At 40.2% G+C, this 20875-nt stretch overlaps 2 protein-coding genes across 5 annotated transcripts in view; both read right to left on the bottom strand.

Annotated features, from left to right (window-relative positions):
- Window positions 1–20875, bottom strand: part of LOC134529496 (four and a half LIM domains protein 3) — a 411563-nt gene that overhangs the window by 14579 nt on the left and 376109 nt on the right. The gene's annotated exons all lie outside the window — the stretch shown is intronic.
- LOC134529497 (uncharacterized) lies at window positions 1202–15012 on the bottom strand. 2 transcript variants are annotated; one of them, XM_063363646.1, is made up of 4 exons: window positions 6185–15012; window positions 5882–6022; window positions 5547–5635; window positions 1202–5421 (listed from the first exon to the last, which is right to left on the bottom strand). In XM_063363646.1, exons 1-4 carry the CDS (start codon window positions 6486–6488, stop codon window positions 4912–4914), a joined length of 1044 nt encoding a protein of 347 aa, XP_063219716.1. In that variant the 5' UTR covers window positions 6489–15012; the 3' UTR covers window positions 1202–4911. The 2 variants fall into 2 exon arrangements, with proteins under 2 accessions (XP_063219716.1, XP_063219715.1); XM_063363645.1 differs by having other exon boundaries at window positions 5882–15012.

Below are 20875 nucleotides of genomic sequence, written 5' to 3'. Positions count from 1 at the left end.
TACTACAAGGAACCGCTGAAAACTACTGCTCACTTCATGAGAGAAACTGCAACTGTCGCATGTCGGGATCACTACACAAGAATTAGAATGTTGACATCAGAAAGTGCCCCAAGCTATTTCCTAAGCCACGTCGAATGGTAAGATGTAACACGGAAGCTTTACTTCACGCCGTGGCTTGAAATTCTTAGAAAAAAAATGGCGGGGACTAATACAAACGTTTATTGCTGGATACTAAATTAAAAGGATCGACGAGAGTACCTTGGGTGGTAACACAAATATTCGATTTGAAGGTTGTAAGATTTAACAGTGAGAAACATACGAAAGGTTTAAATATATTTCCCGAACGCGAAATGTACGAAGAGTAATTTTTTTTTATGTGAAAAATTGCAAATACCTTCAGTGGTTTCTGTATAAACGAGCATTTCAAACATTTGAAAAATTATGGCAAAAGTCAATAGCCCGTGATAACTGAATTATCAACACTTCACTGCAACTTCAAGTCACATAAACAATTTCTAATATCTAATCATAAAGACAATCATATCGCGACGCAAATGAATAGACCGATAACGAATTTAGACCTGCGACTGCAACAGTGAGAAAATGTGTTTTCCTAGGTTTAAAATAACCCATTTAAAAAAAAAAAAAAAAAAAAAAATCGCGTGTGTGAACTTACGTACGCGCGTTAGAAGTTATAGGACTACTTACTTGGGGTAGTAAAAAACAAACTAATTTAGCATGCAAATAATTAATAGGAATAAAATAATAAAAGGACTGGAGTGATATTAAAACTAACGTTGGTAAAGTATAAATTCAAAAATAATTAAAAAATTAAATAAATACTCTGTAGTCAATATTAATATAAACACATCTATAAAAGAAATTAATTTAGTAAAATAATATACATAAATTTTCATTAATAATGAAAATCAATAAATATGCTGAATGTTTATTCTTATTAAATTTAAGTATTTATTAAATAATAATGTAATAATTTATAATGCAAATAAATTTTACATAGGGGAAAATAACCTCTGACAAATACAACTGAAAAAGTTTATAAACACAATTTCTATCACTAATATTCACAATAAATATATTTTGAATTATATGGACAAGTATTCAATATCAATCACTAAAGGATATGATTTAAAGCACATATATAACTTTTATTCGTATGTAGATTTTTTTCCCTGTGAAAATTTCGTTTCATTGTGCGCGCGCATCGTGAAAATTCACTATAATGTTTTTCATAACAAGCTTAAAGAAGTATACCTCAAAAAAAGTAACCTGCTTAAACTATTTGAGACTTATCATTTTAGAAATTTAAATAATATTACCGATATCTTCCAAATTTCCCTGCTTCCAAACTCACTCGATGTAATTACGATTGCAGCTTGTTTTGCCCCAGTAAATGAAGTTAAGTAGTCTCTTTTCCTCGCTACTAGCTTGTTATCAGGGCCATTGGTCGCCGAAGACTCTAAGAAGTTATAAAAAAAAAAAAAATAAAAAAAAACAGCGACTTAATAAAAAACATTGAAATAACCTCACGCAGAACTTCCCGTGGGGAGTTTCACTCGTTCTGTGAGATCGATACTCACCGAGTTAGCGTCGATTACAATTGGCGAGTTCGCTCTCATTCGCAGCAAGCAAGATCGCTCGATGAAATCACGCCTACATGCTAACACACCGCTCGCCTTGGACCAGTTCTGCTACTCGATTGCCGTTGCTATTTTCTTATTGGTCGTTGATTCAAACAATTGAAGTACTAAAAAATTGTAAAAAAAAATAATTACCGTTACGGCTTCACTTAAATCCATATGACTTGGCGCGGTGGCTAGACAGGCCGGAGTAAGGTGTTTGTGGGTTCAATTACATGGCAGGTCGGGGATTTGTACACTTTTTTCTTACCGTGTTCATCGATTTGGTGTTGGTGTTGTTCCTCCTCCGAGCTTTGCCTAGTCTACCCTGAACACGCCAAGGACGCGCATTCGATTTAGAACTAAAATAATCATCATTAAAGTAACAGAAAAATTTTTAAGGCGATTCTCGAATAAAAACATAACCTCAAAATTTTTTATTTGCTTCCTAGCGCATGTAGTTTCTGGCTGACGAGTAGCTACTATACTCGCAGCAATCAAGTCCTCACACAAAGTTTGGGTCACGTAACTAGTCTCGTGGCACCCACTACACAGGCGTCGCTCGCAGGACGCGACACAGACAACACGCAGGAGGAACAGGCCGCGGATTGGTCGAAGCGGCGTGTCGGCCGACGTGAGGTGAAACTCAAGCCCGACTAGCGACACAGGTGCCAAGTTCACATCCAACCACAATCTGCGCGCGAGCAGGGGTGTGCCCAGAGGCGACTGCCGAGACCTGTGTACCAGCCACACGCCAGTTTGGCCCACTTCCCACAAGAGTGGAAACAACCGCACAGAACCCTTTCCTTCGAGTTCACGCCATTTAAGAGCCTGTTATCACGCAAGGCGAATGACTCGGGGCAGGTATTCTAAACGCCCATTACACTGCACAGTAGCAAGCTCGCGCCAGCGGTTTATTTATTATATGTGGTTTAAGTTTATAGTAACTCAAAATAGTGCTCAGTACCAATACATTAAGCGGAAAATTTACATCATGGACATTGTGTTATTTATACCTTTATTGTGTGGTCAAACAGTGTCTATAATTCATTCACGCCATAACTGTACACTTTTTAACCCTGATGAAACTGACCACTGCTGAAGTTCAAGTAGCCGGCTTGGCTGAGGGCCCCGCTTACCGGGACACACATGCGGTGTGCAGCACAGCTTCAGAAGAAACCACGCGATTTAAAACCTGCTCAAAGATACGAGAGTGGTGTCTGTTCACGCATTTCGTTTTGAAACTGTATTTTTAGAAGAGTGAAAAGGGCTAAAACGCATGTTTTCTGAATATTTAGACATGAAACTTCCATTATAGATTCTTGAAAGCACTCAAGGCCCTTACATGACACCTTTATCTTCATTTCTCCTTCATTTAATTTTAGTTAGCGCTCAAATGCACGACGATAAGAAGACTACGCGACAGTTCAGAGCCTTGCACTTAGGGCCGGTTTCACCAACAGGGATAATGCTATTTTATCGAGATAAAGTTCAAAAATATCTCGATGTTCTAGTTGTTGTGTTTCATCACACACTTTATCTCGATTTTCTGATATTATCGAGATAGAATACTTAAACCTCGGAATTTGGTGGATAAAGTGAGAATATCTGGATAAAGATGTAAAAATAAACAAACACATCACAGCATGCATTATATTTTTGGAGGAAATATGGCTCGGGCGATGTATAATTTAATTCTTGAGGACAGTGATGATGAAGAACATTTTCGCGAACGTCGGCCACGATGGATTCAGGAAAGAAGCGATTATTTTGAATTGTATGACGAGGATGATTTCAAGATTCACTTTCGTCTTTCTAAACAATCGGCTATGTTTGTACTTGAACATATTGAAAACCAACTAGAGTTCCCTTCTGACAGGTAGGTTTATTTGATTCTAAACATCCATTTAAATTTTCTAATTAAATCTAGATTACTAACAGTATTTATTTTTACTTTTAGGAACATGTCAGTTTCACCCATGAATCAACTTCTTGCAACACTTCGTTTTTATGCAACGGGATGTAACCAGCTGTCTGTTGGGGACTACGTTGGTTGTAGTAAACCCACAGCACACAGAATAATCCACAGGGTTAGTTGCGCAATCGCTGCTCTTCGGCCTCAATTCATAAGATTTCCTGAGACCAGAGAAGAAATTCATTCGGCCCAAATGAAATTTTATCAGATTGCAAAATTTCCCAGGGCTATTGGTGCAATGGATTGCACCCATGTCAGAATACAGTCACCAGGTTTGTTAAGAATATCATTGAGCATAGGTTCAAAGTGAATGATATGTCAAGGCATATTGTTAATACAGAAAATATTTTTTTTCAGGAGGAGAAAATGCAGAGTTGTACAGAAATAGAAAAGGGTACTTTTCTATCAATATTCAAGCCATTTGTGACCCAAATGTGGAATTCAAAGATATTGTTGCCAGATGGCCTGGATCCACACACGATAGTACAGTCTTTAATAACAGTAATAGAAGAGCATTCTTTGAAAGAGGAGCATATGGAGATTCGGTATTGCTTGTGGATTCAGGCTATGGTTGTAACAAATATCTAATGTCTCCATTGAACAATCCCACAAGTCGTCAGGAACATCTTTACAACGAATCGCAAATACGATCTAGGAATCCAGTAGAACGAATGTTTGGATGCTGGAAACGGCGCTTTCCAGTCTTAGCTTTAGGACTGAAAGTCAGCCTAGAGAATGCTTTCCCAATCATTGTGGCAACTGCAGTGCTGCATAATATTTTGATACGAGCCGGCGAAGAAATTCCACCAGATGATCCTAACATTATTTGTGAAAAACCGTGGACTGAACTGCTGGAGGAAGGTTACATTAGGGATCAAGAAGGAAATGTGGAGAGAAGGGCCAGATATGATGTAGTGAGACGGTCATTAATTGAGAACTATTTCAGAAGGTAAGAACAAATAATATTAAATTTATCCGATTGCATATACAAACTCCTATCATATTTAATAATTTTTGTTGTCTCAGTTTGTTGTAGATGGCCTCGAGAAAAAATCATCAACAAATTCGTGAAGATGTTGCAGCAAGGATCAAGGGACAAAAACTGTAAAATGGTTTTATGTATAATTGTTATTAGTCAAATAATTAGTAATGCTACAAATATCAAATATATATATAGATAATGATTTTCAATACAACTAGGTTTCATTACAAATATACGAAATCAGATGCTTTGAAATGCTCATTGTAAATAGAGTTACAAAGAAAAATTGTATACAAATTACATAAAACATAAAATTATAAACCATCCAATTCTTTCTTTAGTTTTTTAATCTGTAGAGTCATAAATTCAGTCTGTAGCTTTTCATGATTCAGCCTTTCTTGTTCTTGTTGCAATCTCACTTGACGCAGTTCTTTCATAGCTTCATTTTCTTCTGTTGCATATTTCTTACATAATTCAATTAGTTCAATTTTAGCTTTATGGAGGGCACTTATTTCATTGTTCTTGCTGGACTGCAATTTTGGCCGCCGTCTCTGAGTCCAGGAAGACTTCCCCGCGATGTTTGGCAACTGACACTCAAGGACTGATTTTGCAACATTGTTACTATTATCGGGAATATGGTCTCTTGAAGTACTTTCACAGTTGCCTTGCTCAGTGCTTACCATAACCGTTTCTTTGACACAAGGGAATATCACTGGTGAAACTGATGATGTTGAACTGGCATTATTTTGTGGTACAAGAGCAGGACATATGGGGCCTCTGAGCATTGAGGGAGTGTAGTGGGACCAGTCTCCATTAAGAAGTGTCTGCTGAAAAAAAAAAAGAAGACACTGTTATGTGAAAAATGTAAACATTCATCGTACTGTTAAGTTTCTTTGTTACGTTAATGTTATTAACATTTTAAACTGCTTTGTAATGTCTGCTACTTTACACTAGTTTGAGTCTCCAGGGTAGCAATGTCCACCATCGAACCTATTTCCAGCTCTACGACTGCATTTTCTTCTGTGTTGTTTGATTCACCTGGAACAATACTATTCTGGTTAGTTCACATGTGATGTTATAAGCACAACAACTTAACGGTTTAACAAAATAATACATATAGGTCTAACATTTCCAATGTTCGACCAAATATGAGACTTCTTTTATGTAAGAATGAAACTGATCAAAATTATTTTAATCAATCATCTACATCATTTACTACACAGAAAAATGTACTGAAGGAGAAGGCTATGAAAAACCATTACTTTGTAGGAATACTGTACTTACTTATGCATTGTAATGTATTGACCATTACTGCATCTGAGTCTGAGTCAAAGATATTATTGTGTCCTTTAACTACAGGTTTTATTAAAGTATATACGCGGCCCAAAATAGGGTCATTTGTACACTTTGTGGGGGGTCCTCCACCTGAAAAAAACAATGTATTCAATTTAATTAAATTAATTGTCAATGTACATTGCCATTTGTAAAAATATATTAAACCACTTCCTTTCACTTTGTATAGTAAGTCACAAAATAAAATGTTACATTTTGTAATACAAGTTGAAAATATTTTTATACAAAACATACCTGTCCCAGTTACCATCTGAACTTTTTCGTCTGCATACTGTTTCCGTGTCGTCTTCTTCAGATTTTCCCAAACAGATTTCAGGTTATCTGCAGACCTGTGATGGACTCCTGACACACAGTTGAAACTACTTGCAATAATTTGCCACTGTTTCAATTTGTTCTGTTGTGTTACTGCATCCGTGCGCTTATTTTCAATTATGTTAAAATGTTCTGTCACCAAATCTAACAAAACAATTTTTTCTTCTGGTGATAAATTCTTATTTCGTGGTTTTTTGGCGGAACAAGTGTTTTCTTTAGCTTCCATTATCTTTATTATCGCTACACGACTTGAATAACAACAAACCTACTCGCGATATTTGTTTACTTTTCTTCCGAACATCGAGATTTCAAAAAGAAAATCGGGATTTTATAATGAATATCGAGATATTATTATCTCGATTATCTGGGAAGAGGATAAGTCGTGGTGAAACGGACACAAGATCATCGCGATTAAAATTCAAGTTTAACTTTTTATCTCGATAAAAATATCTCGATTTTCCATTAAGTTTATCTCTGTTGGTGAAACCGGCCCTAACAGATATACCCCTGACCAGGCGGGCCCCTTCAGTGTGCACACCCAGCACAGATGAGGTGCCGGGCTTTTAGTGGGCTCATTCAACAAGTTCAACTCCAAAACACTTGATATGAAACGTTTGGACACGCCTCAACGTAGTCTAAACCAATAACAAAACGACATAAACTGAAGGGCAAAATCGCATTCGTTCCTACAGGAAAGAAGCCAATGGACAAATGACTAAGCCTCGAGAAAGCACAGAACTACCAAGTCTAGCCTGCAGGCCAATGAACCCACGAACCTTACCGGTCTCTAAACATGGCGAAAAGTTAAGATTTTTCCTGGTGAATCGCGTGTACAATCTTAGAAATCCAGGAAAAAAACTCATTACCTCAAAATCGAACGGAAAAATAAAACTCAACTTTTTACTAATAAAAAAAAGTTTCAGCTAAGTTTTCGATACCTCACGTTTACTTTCTCCCATTAATTGAACAACACCGATTACATTGCTTATTCACATTTTCATCGGTCATTCAGTACGTTTCACCAGATTTTTCTATTTTGCACTTGGTTGGTTCTCAAGGAAAAAAAAAAAAACATAACCGGAGCTCTGCACATCCCTCTTAAATGGACCCGCCGCCATAAGATTTTTATGAACCTTGATTATGTGTGACAATGAATGTTCATTGCATTAGACTAAAGTAGGGCTGTGTCATTTCAGATTTTTTTTGTATAGTGCTTAATATTTCCCACACTGCGAATTCAAAACGTTAAAGAAATCTTTCAGCCGTATTAAATAAAAGTTCTAAAACAATTAAGAAAAAAAAGTAAAGGGATACAGCTATAGTTGTGTACTTTTATGAATGATTCTTACAATGGGGCAAGTTTATTTAAGCCAATGGCGTGGACATAAGCCACTGCTGGTTTACATTGAATGTCACAGAAAAACCTCAAAAATGGACCACAAATATGAATACATAAACACAAGGACAAAAAGGCAATTAATGTCAAAGGTTAAATTCCTAGATAGCACAGATAATTCCGTGGAACGAGCAAGTAAGAAATAAACTACAGCAGACGAACACAAATGGGGTTAATAAGAGACAGTTGCAACAAGAACAGTAAATGCAGACAAACCACCACCTTGGAAAACACAGCGACAAACAGACGAACCCAACGATGGAACTAAACACACATTCTGGACAACACGACGACAGATGAACAGAGAAGGCTTCCAAGACAAAACAGTTGCGACGTTTGGGGAACTGACATCTGCTCCTGTCATCGGGCACATACATACTGACAAAATTATCTGTGCTGTCTAGAAATTTAACATTTGACATCAGCTAATATTCTCCGTGTATTCATCTTCGCTGTTCATTCTTGAGGATTCTCCTTGGCATCCAGTGGAAACCAGCAATGGCGCATGTCCATTATATAAGGATCGCAAACTTTTGCGACCATTAACTGATTTCACCGATGTTTCGGTCGACCTCGCAGTCGCCATCTTCAGGGTAGCAGTTACCTGCTGGTAGGTAACTGCAAGAGCGACCGACACGTCGGTGAAATCTTAGCCTTCGACGCGGCTACAACCCAGAAGCCAGGCCACTTCTGTTTTGCACACGGTCTGAAAACAGTTAGGGGAAATGTTACAGGCTGTTCTAGCTTGCCGGCCAACTCGACACGCGGTCGCGGCCGGCGCAGGCAGGCACGGCGCCCTCACCACACCTTGGCGAGCCAATCGCGCCAATCAGAGGCGAGCGTGGTGCCTGGCGCCGGACTAATCGATCCCATTAGCACCGCGGCCAGCACGCCTCGCGCCGGAACCACAGCGGCGCGAACATTCCGTGTCGCTCATTCCAAGTCACTCGGAAAGGAGTTCCCGACCGTAACACGACCATCAGCGGAAGATTTCACACGTCTGGTATTCCAAGTTACGTGCCGCGTTTCGAGTCTCGCTGGCCGCCGATCGCGAAAGCCCGACTGCTTACTGGGCTGTCGGAACCTGACTTCACGATCGGAAACTCGCCTTTAAACGTGGCGACTTGGAAGTGTGGCGGCAACAGTTACGTATAAGCTGGATATTCACTCATTCACCGTTTTATGCACTACTTAAATTATTCTTTAAGTAAATTAATTATGTTTACACATTTCTTTTTAACTACCTATTATTCCAATACATAAGATATACTATATTGCATACAGTTTTTTTTTCACACAACTCATCGAATGTATAAGTGACCGAGTGGGTTACGTCATGAGTTGTAACTTAAACATAAAACATTTTACAAGTTCAAACGTCTACTTCAACATTTTCTTTTTTGTTTCGAAATTGAGTAGATTTCATTTTTGTCCGAACAATTTTTTTTAAGCTACCTAGAATATTAAGTTAAACCTTGTTTGGCCTAGCTCAGATATTGTTTAGAGATATTATCTTATTTCATATTTATTTATTATTTTCAAGACTTTTCATTTTTGAATATTAAGTATTTCTTGTTTTAAACTGTACTCAAAATACTTCATATTTTTTTCTCGCAAAAATTAAGTTAAAAGGGTTTATTTTGTCATGTGAGATTATCAGATAATGCACTGATATGTATGGCGCGATAAATTAAACTCTTACAGTCTAGTCCACGGGTCGGTATACCACGGGTCGGTATACCACGGCTTGCGAGCCGCATGCGGCTCTCTCCACAGGATTGTGCGGCTCTACACCTCACTGGGATGCCACCGCACAAAAAAATCATATCTCCTCAGCCGCTCGGAGGAGTACGAAATAGAGAACTCAATTTGATATCTCACCATAAGTGGACGGCTGCAAAACAAAGCCTAAAATAGAGCAACTCATATTTTATACGTGGAATAGTCTTCCTGAAACCTATGACAAAAAAAAAACTAGCAGTTGCTATTCTAACTATCTTTGGCTCTACATATTCTTGTGAACAAACATTCTCTTCAATGAATCAAATAAAAAATTAATAAGTAAATTAACCGACGACAACTTACAATCATGCCTAAAATTTAAAATAAGTAACTTAGTTACTTGCCAGACATAGGGGTAAGCTTTCGAAAGCGATACATAGTCACCGTTCACAGTAAGTACTAAATTTTTCAAAGCCCAGGTGATTTTTTGTTTTAATAATTTATTAAAATTATTTAGGTTTTCTTGTTTTATCAGTAGAGCTACTGATTTGTTCCGATCGGCGAGCGAGCAGTAATTTCGGAACCGACATCGAAAGCTTACGATAGAATAAACGAAAAACTTCGAATAAACCACCTGGAAAATCACGTTCGACACATCTATGACGTCGGCGCGACAGGCCTTCCGAAATGCGCGTCAGAATCTTGTTTTCGAAACGTGTTTGAACTGGCGCACTGGTAATTATACTATTGTTGTTCTATTTTTAATGTTATGTTTACTAAACTTGTCTGAAATCTCTGAAATTGTTTAATCATAATGATTTTTAAAAATGAATGTTAAATTTTGATTTAACTAGTTACTCTCTTAAATATATTTTAAAAAAAAGCCTGCAAGAATTATGGCTGCTGTATGTTTGGAGCGTAAGTCACAGCAAGACACGTTTTATATGAAATCGTTTATTATTTGTTGTCCCACGGGTAGAAAAAACAATGTTCACGTACCGCGCCGTCGCGTTATTGCAACCAGGCTCGCTGGCTACCTGCCCGCCAATAACGCCCGCTTTGTTCCAGTGCACCAGGCTGAAGATCGCTACTCACTTTCATGTCTTCTGATCAGCGTCCAAGTCTCCATGGACAGTTAAAATCTGGGTCCCACACAACATGTTGGTTGTTCCAAACATTCCCATTAATATTAGTCAAGGCATCTTCCTGTTAATTCATTTCGATAAATCTCCTGCATTTGTTATTGGGTCACCGCTTTTATTATCAGATACTGACGTTATTTTTGAGCCATAGAAGATTACTCAAGCGATAATACTTTTTAACACTTTCGCCACTTTACCGCTATTAGATTATCTTTAGTAAGTGCGTGTTGAAAAAAATTGTGACGAATCTGAATAAATCCACACGAAAAGCTCTGAAATAAAAGTGATGACAAAAAAATTTACAACATGGCACATGAAAACACGCCATAAATTAAAAAGAGGAGAGGAAGCCATTTTAATCAAATAAAAAAAAAAATGAAAGTAGGTCTGCGAGGTGGAAAAGTGTTGGGTTTTTCAAGTCTACTGCAGAGGAAGTAAGTTACTAAAGACAAAATGATTCGTAATTTATTTTTATAATAAAGTTAACCATGTTTAAAACACTAACAAGCAAAGTACTAATATATATTTAATTACATATACATACATAATTTATTCACTGGAACTATCAGACAAATTAAATATCTTGTTTCTGACGTCTTGACTTCGAGGTCAACGTCCGCCACGTTCCCCTCTTCGAAAAACGCGAACTCGACCCGCCGGGAATCTAAACCGACCAGGCTGCAAATAAACGACCCCCTTTAGTGAGAGGCACGTGATCTGATTATTCACTCGATTGCACGCGGGAACAGCTGTTGACAATGCACGTATCCGAGCCGAACGCTCGTAAATCACGGCTAACATCTCGAACAAGCTATCAAACATGGCGGGCGACAACTGCGTTGTGACACATCCGCCACGCACGAGTCTGTTTTTGGTGTTGTTTACGACACGAGCAAAGGCCACTCTCCCGTTCGCTGCTTGTCTTGTTCCCGATGAATCACCCCGAACGCCACCAGAAATCGTCTGCATTTTGGTGTTGACGGAAACCGACACCTGCTGGCAAAAACTACGAAACACAGGAAAGCACCATAGTTTCACAGTTCTTCTGAGCTTTATTTTCCCCTCCGTAAAGTAAGTTCCAAAAGTTAAGTTCGTTTACAAAATGTATTTTTAGCAGGCGAAATGCTCGAAACAGCTACGTGAACTAGTGAATTGAACTAGGAGGATGATTTTTCACCGAAATTCAGTTCTAAAGCTTCCGTCAGTCAACTTCACCGAAGTTCAATGCAAAGAGCCATGACATTAACTGCAAAATAAATGAAAAATCAGCGGAATTTCACAGATTTAAAAGGAGCATATCAAATTTATTTAATTTAGAGCAGTTTCAAAGCTTTAAACTGAAGGTGTGGAAATACTGGTACGCATCGTTTAAGGGGCCCGCATAGTGAAGAGGTGTATTTGTGTAAAGCGGAATGATACGTGCGACGGACGCTGGTGCTTCTAGCGCGGTATCGCCTCTATGCGTAATCTTCGCGTCGTGCGAAGGGCGACTGTGATAGGGCAACTATCATATTTGAGTAGTAACAGTAACAGTAACATTAAATGGCGGAGAAACGAAGATAAAAATGTAATGCAAGTCTCTGTAGTGCTTTTAAGAATATATACTGGATGTTTCATGCCTAAAAATTATCATAAAACCAAGCGATTAAGCTATTTTAACTATTCTAATAGTACAGTTGAATATCGAAATACCGAAACAGAACTACTCATTCACCCTTAGCGTATTCCTACAGGTTTATCGTAAACAGACACCACTCTAGTACCGGGAACAGTTTTCAAATCACGTGGTTTCTTCTGAGGCTCTGCACACAGTGTGTGTAATGTGTGTCCAGGTAACGGCGCGAACTGTGATGCGCAGAGTCCACATGATGACGCGGTGAAAGTCAGTCTCGCCGAGATGCAGGCTAGTTCACCGCCTTACGCGTACGGCCGATGTCGGAATCGAAACGCGAGCCAATGTCGCCCTTATGGACGCGATCCCAGACCTCCAGCAAGCCACATACCATCAAGCCGGCAGCCTCCTTTTATGGAAGCTCGCTCCCGGAGACTTTCTGACCTAACAAGGCGACGTGGAGCTCAAAAGTGAATTACAAAACCAGTTTTACCGCCACGTCACGAGCGATATCACATGCCCATAAGCACCTCACCTAACATATCAGAGCACGTCGCATAATTCACAAGCCAGACGGGAATGGAACCCATGACCTTCCGATTAATAGGGGGCACGACTGGCGTACAGCCAAAATGGGGCATTTCTGTCATCTTTAAGATCACAAACTATGCACGGCCAGAGTGGGTCATTTCTGTCATCTTCAGGATCACAAACTATGCACGGCCAGAGTGGAGCATTTCTGTCATCTCCAAGATCAAAAACTATGCATGGCCCGAGTGGGGCATTTATGTCATCCTCAAGATCACAAACTATGCACGGCCAGAGTGGGGCATTTCTGTCATCTTCAAGATCACAAACTATGCACGGCCAGAGTGGGGCAATTCTGTCATCTTCAAGATCACAATCTATGTTATAAAGTAAGCCCATATCAAACTACGAGTAAAAAAAGTCATTTCACATGCGCAAATCTTCGGACGGGCTTGTTAAAAAAAAACAACAAAAAAAAAACAGCAAAATGTCTAGGTAAAAACCAATAGCAGATCAAACCCAGTTATGCATTAAATTTCATTATGGCCTCCGAACATAATCCTTTGGAAATAAGTAGTCTAAGTGCAAAAATGAAGAAAGCTGCAGCATCATCATTGGAAAAAGAAAAAGAAATACTCGGCATTAAAATAGGAATATTACTCCCGAAAGAAATCCTAACACTAACGTTGTATATCGCAGTATGGTGTACACGACTGTACCTTCAACCCACTTGAGTAATAGAAGAAGCGAGGTACACAGGCTTTTAAAAAAAATACCAGACTGGAATACCCGTCTGAGATACTCATTTCCATAGCTCAAATACGCATCAACAACTTTTTTTTCGCTTTTCAAAACATGATAATAGAGATCAAACATTTTTTTCCCACACGTAAACCAACTGGTCAAAAAATTAATTCGTGTTAAAAAATAGTCTCGATAAGAATCCAGACTACTAATGAATGCGCTCATTTCCCTGTGACAAACTTGATTTACATTCCAACCAAATGAAGCACTCTTATACCGGTTCGACCCGATCACAGGCAAGACTTAAATAATGAGCACAAAGTCGATATCCAGAGATTTTCAGACCTCTTAAATCTCCGAGGTCCTATCGCCGAAAGCCTCGAAATAGTTATTCGACTCAAGTATACTCCTTCACATGACTGTGTCTACCAAAACAAAATCTAGCTACTTGATATTCTAAGCAACAGAACAATCTAGAAAATACTAAACTTTATTACAAAGCCATTAATCAAACTATAACTCAAATAAGAGGCACTGATTTGTGTGGTCGAGAAACGAGACAGCCAGAACATTTTATTTGCCTCGTTAGACCCACTCATCAATACCACACGCACTTACACGGCGGGGCTGACTACATCAAGAGTCTCAGCAAAATAAACGAGTTGACACAAATTCGGCGTTTAAATAATAATATAATGGCTGTTTTTGAATTGTAAGTCTTTGTTCTTTACAAAATACAGTCTTAACCGTAGGATTCTCCCGGTTTACCAAAATAATTAATTTTTCGACAGTTATTTTTGCGTCCAAACCTTTTTCAGACACTGTCTTCAGACAATTTTCAATTTAGGTTTAACACTGGCCAGAAATAGATGGACATTAAAGGACGTACACAGCAGTTGGCTGACAAAGCAACAGACTACCGCTACATTTTCACTAAAAGATAGCGCCACAACCCTCTGAAAGGCCCCAGGGATGTAAGAGATGTCGTGAGCGACTTGGACTATCACGGAAGGCTGCAGCGGCTATTCTGCAAGAAGCACTTTCAAGGGTCCTTTTCAGAGCGCATCCAAACATTATTACAATCTTTTAAATGCTTCGCACTCGGAAATCCCACCCAACTTTCCCATGGTCTACGTTGAGAGCGCTACCTAGACGTGTTGAACACTTTCCAGGAGTTGACGCTTTAAAACGCCACAAGGACGACTCTGGCACGTCCAGCACACGCCTCGTGGCCTCTACGAGCGAGGCACTCAGCTTCCCGGCGACCAGCCTCTGCGAGAGCTTAGGTGCCAGCCTGTGACCCCACGGCAAACTCTCCCTCGCCCAGAGGCAATGGCGGAAATTCCAGTTTAGACAACTTCCACTCAGAAAAATAACACTTGCAACTCGACAATACAAAAGCGCAACAATTGCTTAAATACTGTTCGCGAAAAAACATTTAGAAACTCTTTAGCATAAAATGGAGGAAACTTTTTAGATTGTATTCAGGTGTATCTTTAATAATAATGTTCGCAGGCTTTCACGGCCATTGTCTGAAGTAGCTTGGCTTCTGGGTTGTAGCCGCGTCCTTGGCGAATAGTTCACCGACGTTTCGGTAGACATTGCAGTCGCCATCATCAGGGAACAGTTACCTACTGATGTTCTTATAAGTTATCCTGTCTTTTTATACTCTCGCCTGAGGCCCACAGCTGCAGCCAATCAGGAGCACCTTCCCCTCAAGCGAGAGTATATAAAGACAGGATAACTTATAAGAACCTCAGTAGGTAACTGCTCCCTGATGATGGCGACTGCAATGTCGACCGAAAGGTCGGTGAACTATTCGCCAAGGACGCGGCTACAACCCAGAAGCCAAGCTACTGTATCTTCAATATGCGGCAAAAAAATAATTTAAGTTAGGTCACCGGGCGTGGGTGAGATGTCGCTAGCTCACAGGTGGTCTGCCGAGAAGCTGTCTCTTAATTTTTGAATCGCGTTGTTGTCCAGCAGGTTTTATTGTTTCAAATGCAAAGAAACTATATCAATACTGAACTGTTTACCAAGTCTCGAACGACTAAAGGGAAAAAAATAGCGATGGCAAGTTTTTGGCGAGATCACGGAGGTTAGTATATTTTAATGATCAACGACTTTCGCCAACAACCAAATCACATTATTTTCGTTCCAATACACACATAATTAGGTCGATACAGAATTTCTTTACCCGGGACTCGAACCCAGACTACCGGCGCGGCGGCCAACATCTATCGCACCACCTTCACCAGCTCATGATCAGACACTCCTGCGCCCGGCCTTGAAGCAACTCTCACCGCCAGGCAAACAGTGACTGAGCGCAACCAACCATCTGACTCTTGACCCCATCGGCCACTCCAAAGCAGCGCAAACACACAACGCGGAGATTTCGTCCTGAAGTAGAAGCTCGAAAAATACACACTGCGACTTCACTTTCCAGTGCGAATTTTCTCAGCAATGAAGCACAGAAGCCATTCTAATTGTTAGGAGAGAACTTTATACCATTATACACTTGAACTGGGTTCTCATTGGGTCATAGGTGGTTTTGACACGTCCCGGAGGAAGAGAAACCAATAATCCAAATGACCCAATCACGTGCAATCCAGCTGGAAGGTAAAATGTGGCCATCAACCAATGGACAGACATCTGACTCATTTGTGTAACAAAAAATAACGCGGATCCCGCAATTATGGCTTACACGGGGTTTTCCTTAAATGCATGTTTTCATAAAAAACGAAACCAACCGAGATAACTGCCGCACACACCTCTGTACAGGAGCTCGACATGTACGATGGAGCCATAAGGCATAAGCCGCGCGCGCGGCAATCAACTGGCACGCAACCAATACCACAATGCACCAACAACTGAATGTGCTCACGTGGAAACAGCTTCATCCATTAACACACACAAAATTACATATAAGACTCAGTCTCAAACGCATCATGACCATTTCATTTTCTTGTCATTACTGTTATTTAAGGGCTATGCCTGTAAATGGACTAGGATGGCTCTTTTGCATGTGGTGTTTGGTCGTAAATTTTATCACCAGTTTTTTTACTAAACGTTATCTGCGGGATGTAAAATGCCACGAAAGTGATTTGAATTATTAACATTTACCTATGTGACTTTTTGCCGCTATTAGATAACACTTATTAAGTATCTGGGGCCAAAATTGAGACGAAACACAAACTGAAAGAGAGATATCGTGATAAATTTACATGACTAATTCTTGAGTAACAGAAATGACAAGAAAACGAATTGTTAAAAATGGCATGTGTGACCAAGCCTTAAGCGAGCAGAAAATAAAATGACACCGATAAAGATACGGGTCAAGTTTATTGGATGTTGTTCTAATCCGTAAACACATGCTCAGTTATTTTTTTTTAACAGGCGGATTTAGTAAAATCTGTGTGCCCCTATATGCAATGGCTAGGCAATGTAATATCATATATAATATAAAATATAAAAATAAATTGTCGCATTTTGGTTACCATGATTTTACCCTTTTATCTTCCAAGAATAAACGCAATACAGTTCGTATCTACCACCACGCGAGTTCAGAGAACTTAAGTCAAATCTATTGAAACATATCCCATCAACGATCACACTTATTCGAAAAGTAACTTTTTTCGACTTTTTGTTTCATAGTTTAATTTTCTCCTATAATTTTGAAGAAAAATACTAGTAAATGGTTGGCTAGCCTTGTTCTCTAGAAAACCAAGTCCTTAATTTTTATTAGTGTAATAATCAGTGTGAAGTAACAGCTTAATGTCTCGCATGAATCTCTCGAAGAGAATTCGTAAAAGGGGTACCCACATTGAACGCCTTCAAAGACGTGTTGGCAGCAGGAGGGCTGCGCGTAGAGGCGGAGTTGTATGCGATGCGCGAGCCAGTGTCGTCCTTAACGACGTGCGCTTCTAGACTCCGTACTTACAATCTTACGGTCACTTCGTTAAAAGTATGGGATTCAACATTTTCGTCTTTGCGAATGTGGGCAAATGTAAATAATTAATGTGATATCCTATACCTTCTTTTCATGAAACCAAAATTATTTCGCTAGAAATATTTTAAATTATATATATATATATATATATATATATATATATATATATATAATTTTAATCAGGTACCCGTTCCAAATATGGCCCACCCAAGGTTTGGGATTAAATCCCAGTGAGGGATGACTTACGTGCAGACAAAAGACCAGTCTGCGATTGTTACTAAGTAAAGGCCAGTGGGAGATGTTGATATTTAAAAAAATCCGTCAAAAGTCGGTGTTTTGAAAAGGCCGCGGTACCTGTGGCAGCGCTCAGAGGGTCGCCCAGCAGGCAGTAGGCGCCCAGGGCGCAGCGGAAGCCATCCTTGCCGCTGTCCGGCATGAACGTGGACAGCACAGCCACGTCCTCGCCGCTGTCGCGCGCCTTCTTGATGCGCTCCTCGCCCGTCGTCTTCGTAGTCGACAGCCGCAGCCGCTCATCCAGCTTCGCCGCCAACGCGTCTGCCGCCATCTCGCCGACTGACTGGCCCCGCGCGCGGGCAACCCGTCCTATCTGCTGCCGACCTCCCCCCACTCCAGCACTCGCCCCTCCCCCTCCAGCGCGGTTAGAGTCGCGTTCCGATACCTGGCGTCCACTGCCCTTCCCCGCTCCAACACACCCCACAAGCATGGCTTTGCGCAGCCCAGCAACTATCACCTCCTACACTGCTTTCGCAGGACTTGAACAACACTTATCTCACCACAATCCAAACTTAACACGTCCCCGTTGTAACTCATAGTGCTCATGTGAATTCGTTCTTCACATCCTTGCATGACTCTCATTTGTAAGCATTGAGTTATAAGCACCCAGTTGGCTTGAAACCTTACGCCTCAGCGAGTAACCGTGCGAGGCAAGACCATACCAAACAAACACACAGACAAGACTTCATGACTTTCATCACCGAAGGTTGTACGTGGCACTCCCATCGCCTGGGGCTCTGCAAAGCCCACGGACCACAAGGCTCGCTAAAGAAATTATAACATTGCGGTCTGCAGCACACCCTGCAGAGTTATTTCCTCAATGAGCAATAAAGACAATGGTCATATTTACAAGTTCATTATGTACGTGAATCTCCTCAGGTCCACCTCCTTGCCTGGACGCTGCACTAGATGATAAGTGTTAACGTGCCTTCTGAGGGACCACCCTACCTGCATGAGCGACGATCATGAACCAACGACGGAGTCAAATGTCAATGCCACAATTATAACATGGTTTGAACATTAATTTTAAAGGGTCAGTTGGGTATATATCTCCTTATAAAAATTTCAGTGCAGGAAATTTGCGGTTCAAAGTTACCACGCATCATATATTCGTATTCACGTAGCAATGATCACCACTCGACCTGCAGTGTAAACTTAAAATACCATACAAGTTTCCTGCTCATTACTCAAAAATTTCGTGGCTCGTATGACCTAGCACTGGGTAAAAGAAAGTATACATTGATTTTACACCAGTAAATAGATGAAGAAAATTATTACTTCCGCTTTGCTCATCAAAAGATGATGGATTTTGATGATGACGAGGGATGATGAGGATGATGGATCTGAAGAAGAAGATGATGATGATGGATTATGATAGATGACGAAAATGATGGATGATAAAGATGATTGAAGCCGAATATGGTGGATGATGTAAATGATTCCCTATTTACTCTATTTGAGCGTGGTGAAACCAGATAACGGCGCGGCGTGGAAGCTGCTGTGAACATATGACAGCGTGATTCCGCTCTGACTTGTCATCAGCCAGTCGTGAACCCCAGGCATTTGACTCATCAGCCATGGGGCCTGCGCACCAGACCGCAACAATCGTACAGCGCACATTAATGATGGTACAACTTCTTTCTCCATGCAGGAACGCCATGGAAAGAGCCACCTACCATATGCATGTGTTTAGTAGATTTCTCGCTGGGAGCGACTTATTCGGTGGCCGTGATAGCCAAGGGTCGTGGGTTCGAACTCAACCTCCAGCATGACTTAAGTGTACGAGCAGCTACTCGGTGCACGAGTGACTTCCAGTAATAATTCCAGTAATATTGGGGAATTTACTCGCCAAGGAAATAATTTTAATTTGTATTAAAAAAACTACTGAGTATAAGAACCATTCCAATTTATTTATCATTACAACACAGTAGCATTTTATTACCTTTTGAAAATTTTTGTAATCGCATATTTCTACAAAAATAATCTTATAAATAAAAAAAATACTGATTTCATCATGATTACACAACCTCAGCTGGATAATGCATGAAACCAAAGCACCATAGGTAGCCTAGTCAGTGTAATTAAGTATTTATTAGCAAATGTGCAAAATTATCAGCAGTAACTCGCAAAATGGCGAGCGAGGGCCAGATGCCTGGGAGGCGGAGGCCATTAAAATGTAGCAGGCGATGTGACCGCAATTTGCGCGGCACATGCCGGACGAAAATGGACGACGGCAAGCGTGCGGTCCCTCGACCATTGTCTCCCGGGGCTGCGCCCCTAAACGTCAGGCGTGTCTCGCAACCGCGCGATGCGATCAGCTCCAGCCAATCAAAGCGCTGACGCACGCGACGTGCGGTGAGCGGGTCGCACGAACGTTGCACGTTGCGTTCGTCGATTTCAGAAGAAGTAAGTGTTTGAAAGGTTCAAAGCTACGCTGAAATAATTACTGCCTGTGTGAATACCGACTGTAAACCCGACACTATTGTCACTGCTCACCAAGTCAATGATGGGGTAGTGAGAGACGACGAAAATCGGCGTAGAAATTGCAGAGCACCTTAATGGAGTAAAAATTTTAACCTGGTGATTTCGTTGGGCAAAGAAGGGGGAAAAAAATTTAAAAACTAAGAACAAATATGAAGTAAAATAATAAGAATTCCACAGAAATTCACAACTATATTGAAACGGGAACATCTCTGCCATGAATACAGATAACCAGTACACCATTTGGGCGATTTAATCAACGTCTTTGACATACGATAAAGTAAGTCTTTTGTTTTATAATGTTGTAAATAATGGTTGTAACTGGGGAGATTACGTTACTCACTACCCAGTATTATGACTGGATGATGATGGTCTTGGTTTGCCAGAAATCATTTTAACATTACCAATGCAACTGATATATTGTAATAGAATATGGGCCACATGACAGGAATGCAAAAAAAAAAAAAAAACTCATGGGGCAAGGTGATACTGCACTCCAATCGGAGAAGGGGAATAGACAGGTAATCCTCCTCCCCCCAACAATTCTAATTGCTGTTTCTGAACACAGCCGGCGTATCGGAAGGTTTATTTTCTCCAAAATTAAGTAAAAATATAAACGCTGGGATGAATGAATATCTTACTTCCTTGGTAAATTCCACTCAAGTTCAGGGACGAACAGTTGTCAAGATGTTAAGGATGTGTACTATATTTCAACTCACTAATATTAACACAAAAATTGTGAAAT

The sequence above is a fragment of the Bacillus rossius genome, chromosome 2, assembly GCF_032445375.1.
Source record: "Bacillus rossius redtenbacheri isolate Brsri chromosome 2, Brsri_v3, whole genome shotgun sequence".
In the NCBI taxonomy this organism is placed as follows: domain Eukaryota; kingdom Metazoa; phylum Arthropoda; class Insecta; order Phasmatodea; family Bacillidae; genus Bacillus; species Bacillus rossius.
This window is presented reverse-complemented; position numbering and strand designations above follow the sequence as displayed.

What these genes read in the sequence shown, in the direction of transcription:
- LOC134529497 (XM_063363645.1), bottom strand. Translation starts at nt 6,488, where the DNA reads ATGGAAGCTAAAGAAAACACTTGTTCCGCCAAAAAACCACGAAATAAG. An exon ending in CAATACATTACAATGCATAA is followed by an intron (nt 5,636 to 5,881) that starts GTAAGTACAGTA and finishes GTATTGTTCCAG; the next exon opens with GTGAATCAAACAACACAGAA. An exon ending in CCCTGGAGACTCAAACTAGT is followed by an intron (nt 5,422 to 5,546) that starts GTAAAGTAGCAG and finishes TTTTTTCAGCAG; the next exon opens with ACACTTCTTAATGGAGACTG.